Source organism: Coregonus clupeaformis, chromosome 25 (assembly GCF_020615455.1).
Source record: "Coregonus clupeaformis isolate EN_2021a chromosome 25, ASM2061545v1, whole genome shotgun sequence".
In the NCBI taxonomy this organism is placed as follows: Eukaryota; Metazoa; Chordata; class Actinopteri; order Salmoniformes; family Salmonidae; genus Coregonus; species Coregonus clupeaformis.
The window spans coordinates 20,344,036-20,356,209 of NC_059216.1; the positions used below are offsets into that span (position 1 = coordinate 20,344,036).

The following is a 12,174-nucleotide window of genomic DNA, read 5'->3' on the forward strand; positions in this document are numbered from 1 at the left end:
ATTAGTGTTGAGGGGTTAAGGGTTAATCTGTACTTCATACTACTAATTAAATGTACTTTCATTAGGTAAAGGACTGCTCGGGCCTAAATCTGAGGTCTGTGGAGGAGGGGGGCGGGCGGAATAGGGATATTCTAGGAATTGTAATTTTGGACTCTTATTTTGGTGCCATATGATGTCACAGGAAACCTCTATGTTGTAGCAAAAGGTCTGTGTTTGTGTACTAATTACTGCTTGTAGACTTTAGTGTGTTATAGACTAACCAGTGTGGGGAAATAGTCCAGAATAGCCCTCCTAGTTAGTGGTATGCTTCCAGGCAGGTAGCATCAGCCTGGGGCTGGGGTATGTCGGTAGCTGCTGGTGGAGGGGCCTGGGTACTGAGTCTGTCCTGGGTCGTGTTCATAAGGCACCAAATGGAAGAAAACGGACTGAAACAGATAGGATACACCTGGACGTGGCAGTGTAAAACACCCCTTTTTTAGTTTTCTGTTACAAAATGTTTTTTTTTTCTTCCCGTTTGCGTGCCCCAATGAACACAACCCAGGAATAACATGGGCCGTGGGTATGAATACGGAGTTTTTTGCCCCCCCCCCGACCCCTCCTGCCCCTCGGGAAACCTCTTTCTCAAAGCTAAGGAGCCGGATCACGTTCTGCGCCTGAGTTATTTTACGTAGCTGCTGGTCACACTCCACCTCCCTTCACGTTTCTCCCTTTACTCCCCCTTTACTCCCCCTTTACTCCCCCTTTACTCCCCCCTTTACTCCCCCTTTACTCCCCCTTTACTCCCCCTTTACTCCCCCTTTACTCCCCCTTTACTCCCCCTTTACTCCCCCTTTACTCCCCCTTTACTCCCCCTTTACTCCCCCTTTACTCCCCCTTTACTCACCCTGGACCATGATGATGGAGCATCTGACTCATATTTCTGAACAGCTGAAATAAAAAACCTTGCAGCAATTTGAATGAATATTCCCAAAAAATATTTACTGAAGGCTATACAAACCTGTATCTGCTGTAATGGATATTACAGTGGCACAAGCAGGACTGAGTCCCTACACATTGCATCGGAGCACAAACAGTGTTTTGTGTGATGACATAGGCTAATCTTTATAGTTGCTGCCGTATCGTAGCCACTAGCCAGAGTTCCTGAAAAAGTTATGTAACTCACCACTTGAGTTTTGCGTTGGGGCAAAAAAACGATCTGCGCTTTAACCACTCAATGATCATGCAAGTACCGAACGAGTAGGCTACCTTCATAGGTAACTACTGCTTTAGACTGTCTCCTATTGGTGATGATAATCTGCATAGTTAACTACTGCTTTAGACTGTCTCCTATTGGTGATGATAATCTGCATAGTTAACTACTGCTTTAGACTGTCTCCTATTGGTGATGATAATCTGCATAGTTAACTACTGCTTTAGACTGTCTCCTATTGGTGATGATAATCTGCATAGTTAACTACTGCTTTAGACTGTCTCCTATTGGTGATGATAATCTGCATAGTTAACTACTGCTTTAGACTGTCTCCTATTGGTGATGATAATCTGCATAGTTAACTACTGCTTTAGACTGTCTCCTATTGGTGATGATAATCTGCATAGTTAACTACTGCTTTAGACTGTCTCCTATTGGTGATGATAATCTGCATAGTTAACTACTGCTTTAGACTGTCTCCTATTGGTGATGATAATCGGCATAGTTAACTACTGCTTTAGACTGTCTCCTATTGGTGATGATAATCTGCATAGTTAACTACTGCTTTAGACTGTCTCCTATTGGTGATGATAATCGGCATAGTTAACTACTGCTTTAGACTGTCTCCTATTGGTGATGATAATCTGCATAGTTAACTACTGCTTTAGACTGTCTCCTATTGGTGATGATAATCTGCATAGTTAACTACTGCTTTAGACTGTCTCCTATTGGTGATGATAATCTGCATAGTTAACTACTGCTTTAGACTGTCTCCTATTGGTGATGATAATCTGCATAGTTAACTACTGCTTTAGACTGTCTCCTATTGGTGATGATAATCTGCATAGTTAACTACTGCTTTAGACTGTCTCCTATTGGTGATGATAATCTGCATAGTTAACTACTGCTTTAGACTGTCTCCCTATTGGTGATGATAATCGGCATAGTTAACTACTGCTTTAGACTGTCTCCTATTGGTGATGATAATCTGCATAGTTAACTACTGCTTTAGACTGTCTCCTATTGGTGATGATAATCGGCATAGTTAACTACTGCTTTAGACTGTCTCCTATTGGTGATGATAATCTGCATAGTTAACTACTGCTTTAGACTGTCTCCTATTGGTGATGATAATCTGCATAGTTAACTACTGCTTTAGACTGTCCTCTATTGGTGATGATAATCTGCATAGTTAACTACTGCTTCAGACTGTCTCCTATTGGTGATGATAATCTGCATAGTTAACTACTGCTTTAGACTGTCTCCTATTGGTGATGATAATCTGCATAGTTAACTACTGCTTTAGACTGTCTCCTATTGGTGATGATAATCTGCATAGTTAACTACTGCTTTAGACTGTCTCCTATTGGTGATGATAATCTGCATAGTTAACTACTGCTTTAGACTGTCTCCTATTGGTGATGATAATCTGCATAGTTAACTACTGCTTTAGACTGTCTCCTATTGGTGATGATAATCGGCATAGTTAACTACTGCTTTAGACTGTCTCCTATTGGTGATGATAATCTGCATAGTTAACTACTGCTTTAGACTGTCTCCTATTGGTGATGATAATCGGCATAGTTAACTACTGCTTTAGACTGTCTCCTATTGGTGATGATAATCTGCATAGTTAACTACTGCTTTAGACTGTCTCCTATTGGTGATGATAATCGGCATAGTTAACTACTGCTTTAGACTGTCTCCTATTGGTGATGATAATCGGCATAGTTAACTACTGCTTTAGACTGTCTCCTATTGGTGATGATAATCTGCATAGTTAACTACTGCTTTAGACTGTCTCCTATTGGTGATGATAATCTGCATAGTTAACTACTGCTTTAGACTGTCTCCTATTGGTGATGATAATCTGCATAGTTAACTACTGCTTTAGACTGTCTCCTATTGGTGATGATAATCTTCATAGGTAACTACTGCTTTAGACTGTCTCCTATTGGTGATGCTAATCTGCATAGTTAACTACTGCTTTAGACTGTCTCCTATTGGTGATGATAATCTTCGTAGTTAGGCTGCCATATCATAGCAAGAGTTGCTGAAAAAAGAACTAGCCAATGTTTGCAATGATAATGATAAAATAGTCACTATTTATTCTGCCTGTATGTCTTGCTTGCCTAAATATACTGTTACAGCAGACAACAACGTTTGTAGGAACATGTCGATCATGTCTTTTGTGTAGGCTACAACATGAAAAAAATAACATTAGATTGCGCTTGAGGCATGGAATGCTTGGCTCGAACACGTCGACCATATCTTTAGTGCACAACATGGCGTTTCCACCTCCATGTCAATGTGGGAGAAGCAGCAGAGCAGTGGGGGTTCTCAGCTGAAGCTACGTGGGCAGTAGAGTGGGCAGCAGCTACGTAAAAAAAAAAAACTCCTGCACATGCGCAGAAATCTCCGTATTAATAGCCACGGCAAGTCGGGTTCCAGAAAAATCTGGAACCGCAGCCACTCTGAACAACATGCAGACATGAACTCCCTCCCTTCTCTCTGCTCCCCCCGTCCCAGCTGGACGACAGGTGAATGGAACGTGTGCTCTGTGTCGTGCGGCGGCGGCTCCCAGGTGCGCAGTGTGCAGTGTGTCTCCCATGATTCATCAGGGCCCCGCGTGGTGGAGGACGCCGTCTGTGCAGCCTACGCCCTCGTCCCGCCCGCCCTGCAGACCTGTAACATGCAGAAGTGTGCCTCCTGGAGGACCTCCGCCTGGAGCGTGGTAAGTGCTGCAGTCAGAAGAAGGAGAGCGGTTGACCCTGTGGTCCCAACTCTCCTTCCCCCTTGGCCCTAACCCAGCGTTTCCCAAACTCGGTGCTGGGGATCCCAAGGGGGTGCCTGACCCAGCGTTTCCCAAACTCGGTGCTGGGGATCCCAAGGGGGTGCACGTTTTTGGTGTTTGCCCTAACACTACACAGCTGATTTAAAAATAATCAAAGCTTGATGATGAGATTATTATTTGAATCAGCTATGTAGTGGTAGGGCAAAAAACAAAATGTGCACCCCTTGGGGTCCCTATGCACGAGTTTGGGAAACGCTGCCCTAACCCTTCAATGTTTGTAGATTTGTAAGATGGAAGCATTTTGTTTTGAAGCTCCACCACTACACTACAATGTCTCACGTCAGATGGCATCACTCCTACGCAACGCTCGACCCTCAACCGATCTGTCTCACGTCAGATGGCATCACTCCTACGCAACGCTCGACCCTCAACCGATCTGTCTCACGTCAGATGGCATCACTCCTACGCAACGCTCGACCCTCAACCGATCTGTCTCACGTCAGATGGCATCACTCCTACGCAACGCTCGACCCTCAACCGATCTGTCTCACGTCCAGATGGCATCACTCCTACGCAACGCTCGACCCTCAACCGATCTGTCTCACGTCAGATGGCATCACTCCTACACAACGCTCGACCCTCAACCGATCTGTCTCACGTCAGATGGCATCACTCCTACGCAACGCTCGACCCTCAACCGATCTGTCTCACGTCAGATGGCATCACTCCTACGCAACGCTCGACCCTCAACCGATCTGTCTCACGTCAGATGGCATCACTCCTACGCAACGCTCGACCCTCAACCGATCTGTCTTGTAGGACGTGGAACTCATCTCTAAACATTTAGATTTTGCTCATCCGCCTAACAACTAGTTCCTAATTCTGAAAATCACTCCCCTCTTGGTAGCTATGACGCACTGGTTACTACGGCAAACCGTGCTCGATCAGCTGAGCAAACTTGCTCCAGCTAGTAGCCTGGTTGCCAGCTTGTTGGACTGGCCAAACGGTATCTAGCTAGTTTGCCAGCTTGTTGGACTGGCCAAACGGTATCTAGCTAGTTTGCCAGCTTGTTGGACTGGCCAAACGGTATCTAGCTAGTTTGCCAGCTTGTTGGACTGGCCAAACGGTAGCTAGCTAGTTTGCCAGCTTGTTGGACTGGCCAAACGGTAGCTAGCTAGTTTGCCAGCTTGTTGGACTGGCCAAACGGTAGCTAGCTAGTTTGCCAGCTTGTTGATGAAGTTGTAAGGCACTAAAGTTCTCAGAAAATGAGCATGTATCTGACTCCGACGGCTGGCACTGTGCCGCGCTACTTTGTAACATTCGGCGTTATGCGACAACGTGAGACAATGCACTGCTTATACCTATCCAGGTCTATAAACAGGATCAGGGCCTAGTTTTCTTTATGGAGTTGTGCTCAATTCTACTGTATGTTGTTGTGTAACTCTCCAGTGCTCAGTTTTACTAGCTACATTGTATTTTGTTCCCTGCAGTGCTCAGTGACATGTGGGACAGGGGATCAGTCCAGAGAGGTGATGTGTGTTGGAGCAGCATCAGTCCAGCTAGCGGACACCTCCTGCACCGCCTCACTCCGTCCCGTAGCCGCCCAGCCCTGCTCCATGCCCGCATGCCTACTGCCTGTCCGCTGGCACGTTGGAGACTGGGGACTGGTGAGTGGCACAGACAGGCACACACACTCTCACTATACACACACACACTCATTACACACACACACTCATTACACACACACACTCATTACACGCACACACACATTACACACACACACTCATTACACACACACACTTATTACACACACACACACTCATTACACACACACACACACACACACACAGACATAACCCCCCCTACACACACACACACACAAACACTTAACCACTCGCAATTCTCCTCTCCTCCTCTCTCCTCTCCTCCTCTCCTCCTATCCTCCTCTCTCCTCTCCACCTCTCCTCCTCTCTCATCTCCTCCTCAATCATCTCCTCCTCTCCTCCTCTCTCCTCTCCTCTCTCATCTCCTCCTCTCTCATCTCCTCAACTCCTCCTCCCTCGTCTCCACCTCTCCTCCTCTCATTCTCGCCCCCCATCTCCTTCCCCCTCCTCTCCTTCCCCCTCCTCTCCTTCCCCCTCCTCTCCTCCCCCCTCCTCTCCTCTCTTGTCTCCAGTGCTCTAAAAGCTGTGCGTCAGGTCTGCGTGAGCGCCAGGTGATGTGCTCTGACAGAGAGAGGAACCTGTACCCAGTGGAACGTTGTAACGCCAACCCTAAACCCCTCACAGTGGAGAACTGCAACACACAACCCTGCTACAGCCCACAGGGTGAGAGAACATGGTGTGTGTGTGCGTGTGCGCGTGTGTGTGTGTGTGTGTGTGTGTGTGTGTGTGTGTGCGTGTGTGTGTGTGTGCGTGTGTGTGCGTGTGTGTGTGTGCGTGTGTGTGTGTGTGTGTGTGTGTGTGTGTGTATGTGCTGATTGTCATTGAAACAGACATGAATCTCAACCATATCATCTACAGCATACATCTGTAATTCTGTGTCTCTTGTTGTTGTCCAGTGGTCCCCAGTATGCAGGATCCCAGAGGACAAGATGGCTTCGCTCCCTACGTCCCAGGTTTGTATCCAAGTTAACTTGTCCCTGACTTTCATACAGGTTCACTATATAGTATGTGGACAACCCTTCAAATTAGTGGATTTGGCTAATCCAGCCACACCCGTTGCGGACAGGTGTATAAAATCGAGCACACAGCCGTGCAATCTCCATAAACAAACATTGGCAGTAGAATGGCCCGTACTGAAGAGCTCAGTGACTTTCAACGTGGCACCGTCGTAGGATGCCACCTTTCCAACAAGTCAGTTAATCAAATTTCTACCCTGCTAGAGCTGCCCCGGTCAACTGTAAGTGCTGTTATTGTGAAGTGGAAACGTCTAGGAGCAACAACGACTCAGCCGCAAAGTGGTAGGCCACACAAGCTCACAGAACGGGACCGCAGAGTGCTGAAGCACTTAGGGCGTAAAAATCATCTGTCCTCGGTTGCAACACTCACTACCGAGTTCCAAACTGTCTCTGGAAGCAACGTCAGCTCAATAACTGTTTGTTGGGAGCTTGATGAAATGGGTTTCCATGGCCGAGCAGCCGCACACAAGGCTAAGATCGCCATGTGCAATGCCAAGCCTCGGCTGGAGTGGTGTAAAGCTCGCCGCCATTGGACTCTGGAGCAGTGGAAACATGTTCTCTGTAGTGATGAATCACACTTCACCATCTGGCAGTCCGACGGACAAATCTGGGTTTGGTGGATGCCAGGAGAACGCTACCTGCCCCAATTCATAGTGCCAACTGTAAAGTTTGGTGGAGGAGGAATAATGGTCTGGGGATGTTTTTTGTCATTCGGGCTAGGCCACTTAGTTCCAGTGAAGGGAAATCTTAACACTACAGCATACAATTACATTTCTAGAGGATTCTGTGCTTCCAACTTTGTGGCAACAGTTTGGAGAAGGCCCTTTCCTGTTTCAGCATGACAATGCCCCCGTGCACAAAGCAAGGTCCATACAGAAATGGTTTGTCGAGATCGGTGTGGAAGAACTTGACTGGCCTGCACAGAGCCCTGACCTCAACCCCATCAAACACCTTTGGGATGAATTGGAACGCTGACTGCGAGCCAGGCGTAATCACCCAACATCAGTATATTATGGAATTGAGATTAAACTAACCCAGTAATTACTTGTATTGGCAATCCATTTGAATTAGCTGTTCAATTAAAATCATAACCATTCAAATATTATACATGATCATATTTGACAATAGGCTATATAATCGTTATAAAAATCCAATCATGGCTTTATTTATTTATCAGAATATGATTTTAATCAGATCGTTTTAGAAAGTGCTTAGATGTTTATTTGCTGCTAGACTATATTTCGGATCTATTTCATAACACCATAGTTATGTGGAATCTCAATCACTGAAGAGGGTCTAACTGATCTACCCCCTGGGAGGCATGAAGAGGGTCTATCTGATCTACCCCCTGGGAGGCATGAAGAGGGTCTATCTGATCTACCCCCTGGGAGGCATGAAGAGGGTCTATCTGATCTACCCCTGGGAGGCATGAAGAGGGTCTATCTGATCTACCCCCTGGGAGGCATGAAGAGGGTCTATCTGATCTACCCCCTGGGAGGCATGAAGAGGGTCTATCTGATCTACCCCCTGGGAGGCATGAAGAGGGTCTAACTGATCTACCCCCTGGGAGCCATGTGCTCACTGAAGAGGGTCTATCTGATCTACCCCCTGGGAGCCATGTGCTCACTGAAGAGGGTCTAACTGATCTACCCCCTGGGAGGCATGAAGAGGGTCTATCTGATCTACCCCCTGGGAGGCATGTGCTCACTGAAGAGGGTCTATCTGATCTACCCCCTGGGAGGCATGAAGAGGGTCTATCTGATCTACCCCCTGGGAGGCATGAAGAGGGTCTATCTGATCTACCCCCTGGGAGCCATGTGCTCATTGAAGAGGGTCTAACTGATCTACCCCCTGGGAGGCATGTGCTCATTGAAGAGGGTCTAACTGATCTACCCCCTGGGAGCCATGTGCTCACTGAAGAGGGTCTATCTGATCTACCCCCTGGGAGCCATGTGCTCACTGAAGAGGGTCTATCTGATCTACCCCCTGGGAGGCATGAAGAGGGTCTATCTGATCTACCCCCTGGGAGCCATGTGCTCATTGAAGAGGGTCTAACTGATCTACTGCCAAGAGTGTGCAAAGCTGTCATCAAGGCAAAGGGTGGCTATTTGAAGAATCTCAAATCTCAAATATATTTTGATTTGTTTAACACTTTTCTGATTCCATATGTGTTATTTCATAGTTTTGATGTCTTCACTATTATTCTACAATGTAGAAAATGGTCAAAATAAAGAAAAACCCTTGAATGAGTAGGTGTGTCCAAACTTTTCACTGGTCCTGTACATCAAACCGCCTCTAACAACAGACCTGTCCCTCTCCCCCCCCACCTCCCTGTCCCTCTCCCCCCACCTCCCTGTCCCTCTCCCCCCACCTCCCCCCTCTCCTCCAGCCCCCCGTCCTAATTATCCTGTTCTGTTTTCGGGGGTCCATAGACTTTGTCACTCTGATTAAATATTTGGAGGCACTGGAGTGTGTGAGTGAGCGCTGGCCTGGACAGTGACTCTGTGTGTCTGTGTGTCTGTCTGTCTGTCTGTCTGTCTGTCTGTCTGTCTGTCTGTGTATGTGTGTGTGTCTGTGTGTGTGTCTGCGTGTGTGTGTCTGTGTGTGTGTCTGCGTGTGTGTGTCTGTGTATGTGTCTGTGTGTTTGTGTCTGTGTGTGTGTCTGCGTGTGTGTGTCTGTGTATGTGTCTGTGTGTGTGTGTCTGTGTGTGTGTCTGCGTGTGTGTGTCTGTGTATGTGTCTGTGTGTTTGTCTGTGTCTATGTGTGTGTCTGTGTGTGTGTGTCTGTGTGTGTGTCTGTGTGTGTGTGTCTGTGTGTGTGTGTGTGTGTGTGTCTGTGTGTGTGTGTGTGTGTGTGTGTGTGTGTGTGTGTGTGCTGTGTGTGTGTCTGTGTGTGTGTGTCTGTGTGTGTGTCTGTGTGTGTGTGTGTGTGTGTGTGTGTCTGTGTGTGTGTGTGTGTGTGTGTGTGTGTGTGTGTGTGTGTGTGTGTGTGTGTCTGTGTGTGTGTGTGTGTGTGTGTGTGTGTGTGTCTGTGTCTGTCTGTTTGTCTGTGTCTGTGTGTGTGTCTGTGTGTGTGTGTGTGTCTGTGTGTGTGTCTGCGTGTGTGTGTCTGTGTATGTGTGTGTGTCTGTGTATGTGTGTGTGTCTGTGTGTGTGTGTCTGTGTGTGTGTGTCTGTCTGTGTGTCTGTCTGTGTGTCTGTGTGTGTGTGTCTGTGTGTGTGTCTGTGTGTGTGTGTGTGTGTGTGTGTGTGTGTGTGTGTGTGTGTGTGTGTGTGTGTGTGTGTGTGTGTGTGTGTGTGTGTGTGTGTGTGAGAGTGTCTGTGTGTGTGTGTGTCTGTCTGTCTGTGAGCTCTAGCCTGGACTCTGACTGTTCTGTTATTCTGTGCTGCCTGCTCATGGCCAGGGATTGGGGAATGTCAACTTGTGTGTGTGTGTGTGTGTGTATGTATGTCCTACTGTGGTGTATGTCTTAGTCCTACTGTTGAGTTTTACATACAGAACCTCTCTCTACCCTGTGTTGAGTTCTACATACAGAACCTCTCTCTACCCTGTGTTGAGTTCTACATACAGAACCTCTCTCTACCCTGTGTTGAGTTCTACATACAGAACCTCTCTCTACCCTGTGTTGAGCTCTACATACAGAACCTCTCTCTACCCTGTGTTGAGTTCTACATACAGAACCTCTCTCTACCGTTGCCCCTATGTAATTACCGTACTTGTCTCTCTCAGTCCTCAGACCAGACTCTGTTGACCCCCAGACCAACACGGTGTACGACCCCCACAGCTCCGGGCCGGCCCAACACTGTAGCCAGTCCTATTACGGCTGCTGTCCAGATGGTGTGATGGCTGCTGGGGGGACAGGGGGTCTGGGCTGTCAACGGGGATCCCACCGTCCTCCCCGCCCTGAGCAAGCTGTCTGCACCACCACCAGGTAGACCACACACACACACACACACACACACACACACACACACACACACACACACACACACACACACACACACACACACACACACACACAGAGCTCCATCCATCCATCCAGCCTGCCTGTCTGTCTGTCTGCACCCCCAGCAGGTCGTCATTATGGGGCTAGCAGGGTTTACCATATAACCCTATAGGCATATAGGTCATAGACCACTGCTATTTTAAACATGTTCTATGGTCAGTTTGTAGTCTGGGCTGTTCTTGGGCACGGTCCCCTGTTCAAACGTTCTCTTTCTCATTCCCTGACTGTCTGTCTCCCTCCCACCCTCCCTCCCTCCATCCTTCCATCCCTCTCTCCCACTCTCCCTCCTACCCTCCCTCCCTCCCTTCCTCTCACCCTCCCTCCCTCCCTCCCTTCCTCTCACCCTCTCTCTCTCTCTCTCTCACCCTCTCTCCCCCCCTCTCTCCCCCCCTCTCTCCCCCTCTCCTATCTCTCTCTCTCTCTCTCTCTCTCTCTCTCTCTCTCTCTCTCTCTCTCTCTCTCTCTCCCTCTCTCTCTCTCTCTCCTCTCTCTCTCTCTCCCCCTCTCCCCCCTCTCTCCCCCTCTCTCCCCCCCCTCCCCCCCTCTCCCTCCCTCTTTCCCTCTCCAGTTTTGGATGCTGTGGGGATGGTGTGACTATATCACAGGGGTCCAACAGGGAGGGCTGTCAGGAGTATGGCTGTATTAACTCCAGGTACTGTATTCAGTTAAGCTCAGCTCTAATCTGTCATTATGGGGCTACAATAAAGACAAAAGTGTGGGCTCTATTTCTCTATGGGGTTTACCATATACAGTTGAAGTCGGAAGTTTACATACACTTAGGTTGGAGTCATTAAAACTCGTTTTTCAACCACTCCACAAATTTCTTGTTAACAAACTATAGTTTTGGCAAGTCAGTTAGGACATCTACTTTGTGCATGACACAAGTAATTTTTCCAACAATTGTTTACAGACAGATTATTTCACTTATAATTCACTGTATCACAATTCCAGTGGGTCAGAAGTTTACATACACTAAGTTGACTGTGCCTTCAAACAGCTTGGAAAATTCCAGAAAATTATGTCATGGCTTTAGAAGCTTCTGATAGGCTAATTGACATCATTTGAGTCAATTGGAGGTGTACCTGTGGATGTATTTCAAGGTCTACCTTCAAACTCAGTGCCTCTTTGCTTGACATCATGGGAAAATCAAAAGAAATCAGCCAAGACCTCAGAAAGAAATTGTAGACCTCCACAAGTCTGGTTCATCCTTGGGAGCAATTTCCAAACGCCTGAAGGTACCACGTTCATCTGTACAAACAATAGTACGCAAGTATAAACACCATGGGACCGCACAGCCGTCATACCGCTCAGGAAGGAGACGCGTTCTGTCTCCTAGAGATGAACGTACTTCGTGCGAAAAGTGCAAATCAATCCCAGAACAACAGCAAATGGACAATGACCCCAAGCATACTTCCAAAGTTGTGGCAAAATGGCTTAAGGACAACAAAGTCAAGGTATTGGAGTGGCCATCACAAAGCCCTGACCTCAATCCTATTGAAAATGT

General features: G+C 47.4%; 1 protein-coding gene across 1 annotated transcript in view; it reads left to right on the forward strand.

The window, feature by feature from the left end:
- Window positions 1-12,174, forward strand: part of paplna (papilin a, proteoglycan-like sulfated glycoprotein) — a 126,826-nt gene that overhangs the window by 99,436 nt on the left and 15,216 nt on the right. The window contains exons 13-18 of the mRNA XM_041847385.2: window positions 3,719-3,923; window positions 5,474-5,650; window positions 6,160-6,310; window positions 6,544-6,600; window positions 10,394-10,595; window positions 11,239-11,322. Coding sequence (XP_041703319.2) covers window positions 3,719-3,923; window positions 5,474-5,650; window positions 6,160-6,310; window positions 6,544-6,600; window positions 10,394-10,595; window positions 11,239-11,322 — 876 coding nt within the window. The remainder of the gene's footprint in view (window positions 1-3,718; window positions 3,924-5,473; window positions 5,651-6,159; window positions 6,311-6,543; window positions 6,601-10,393; window positions 10,596-11,238; window positions 11,323-12,174) is intronic.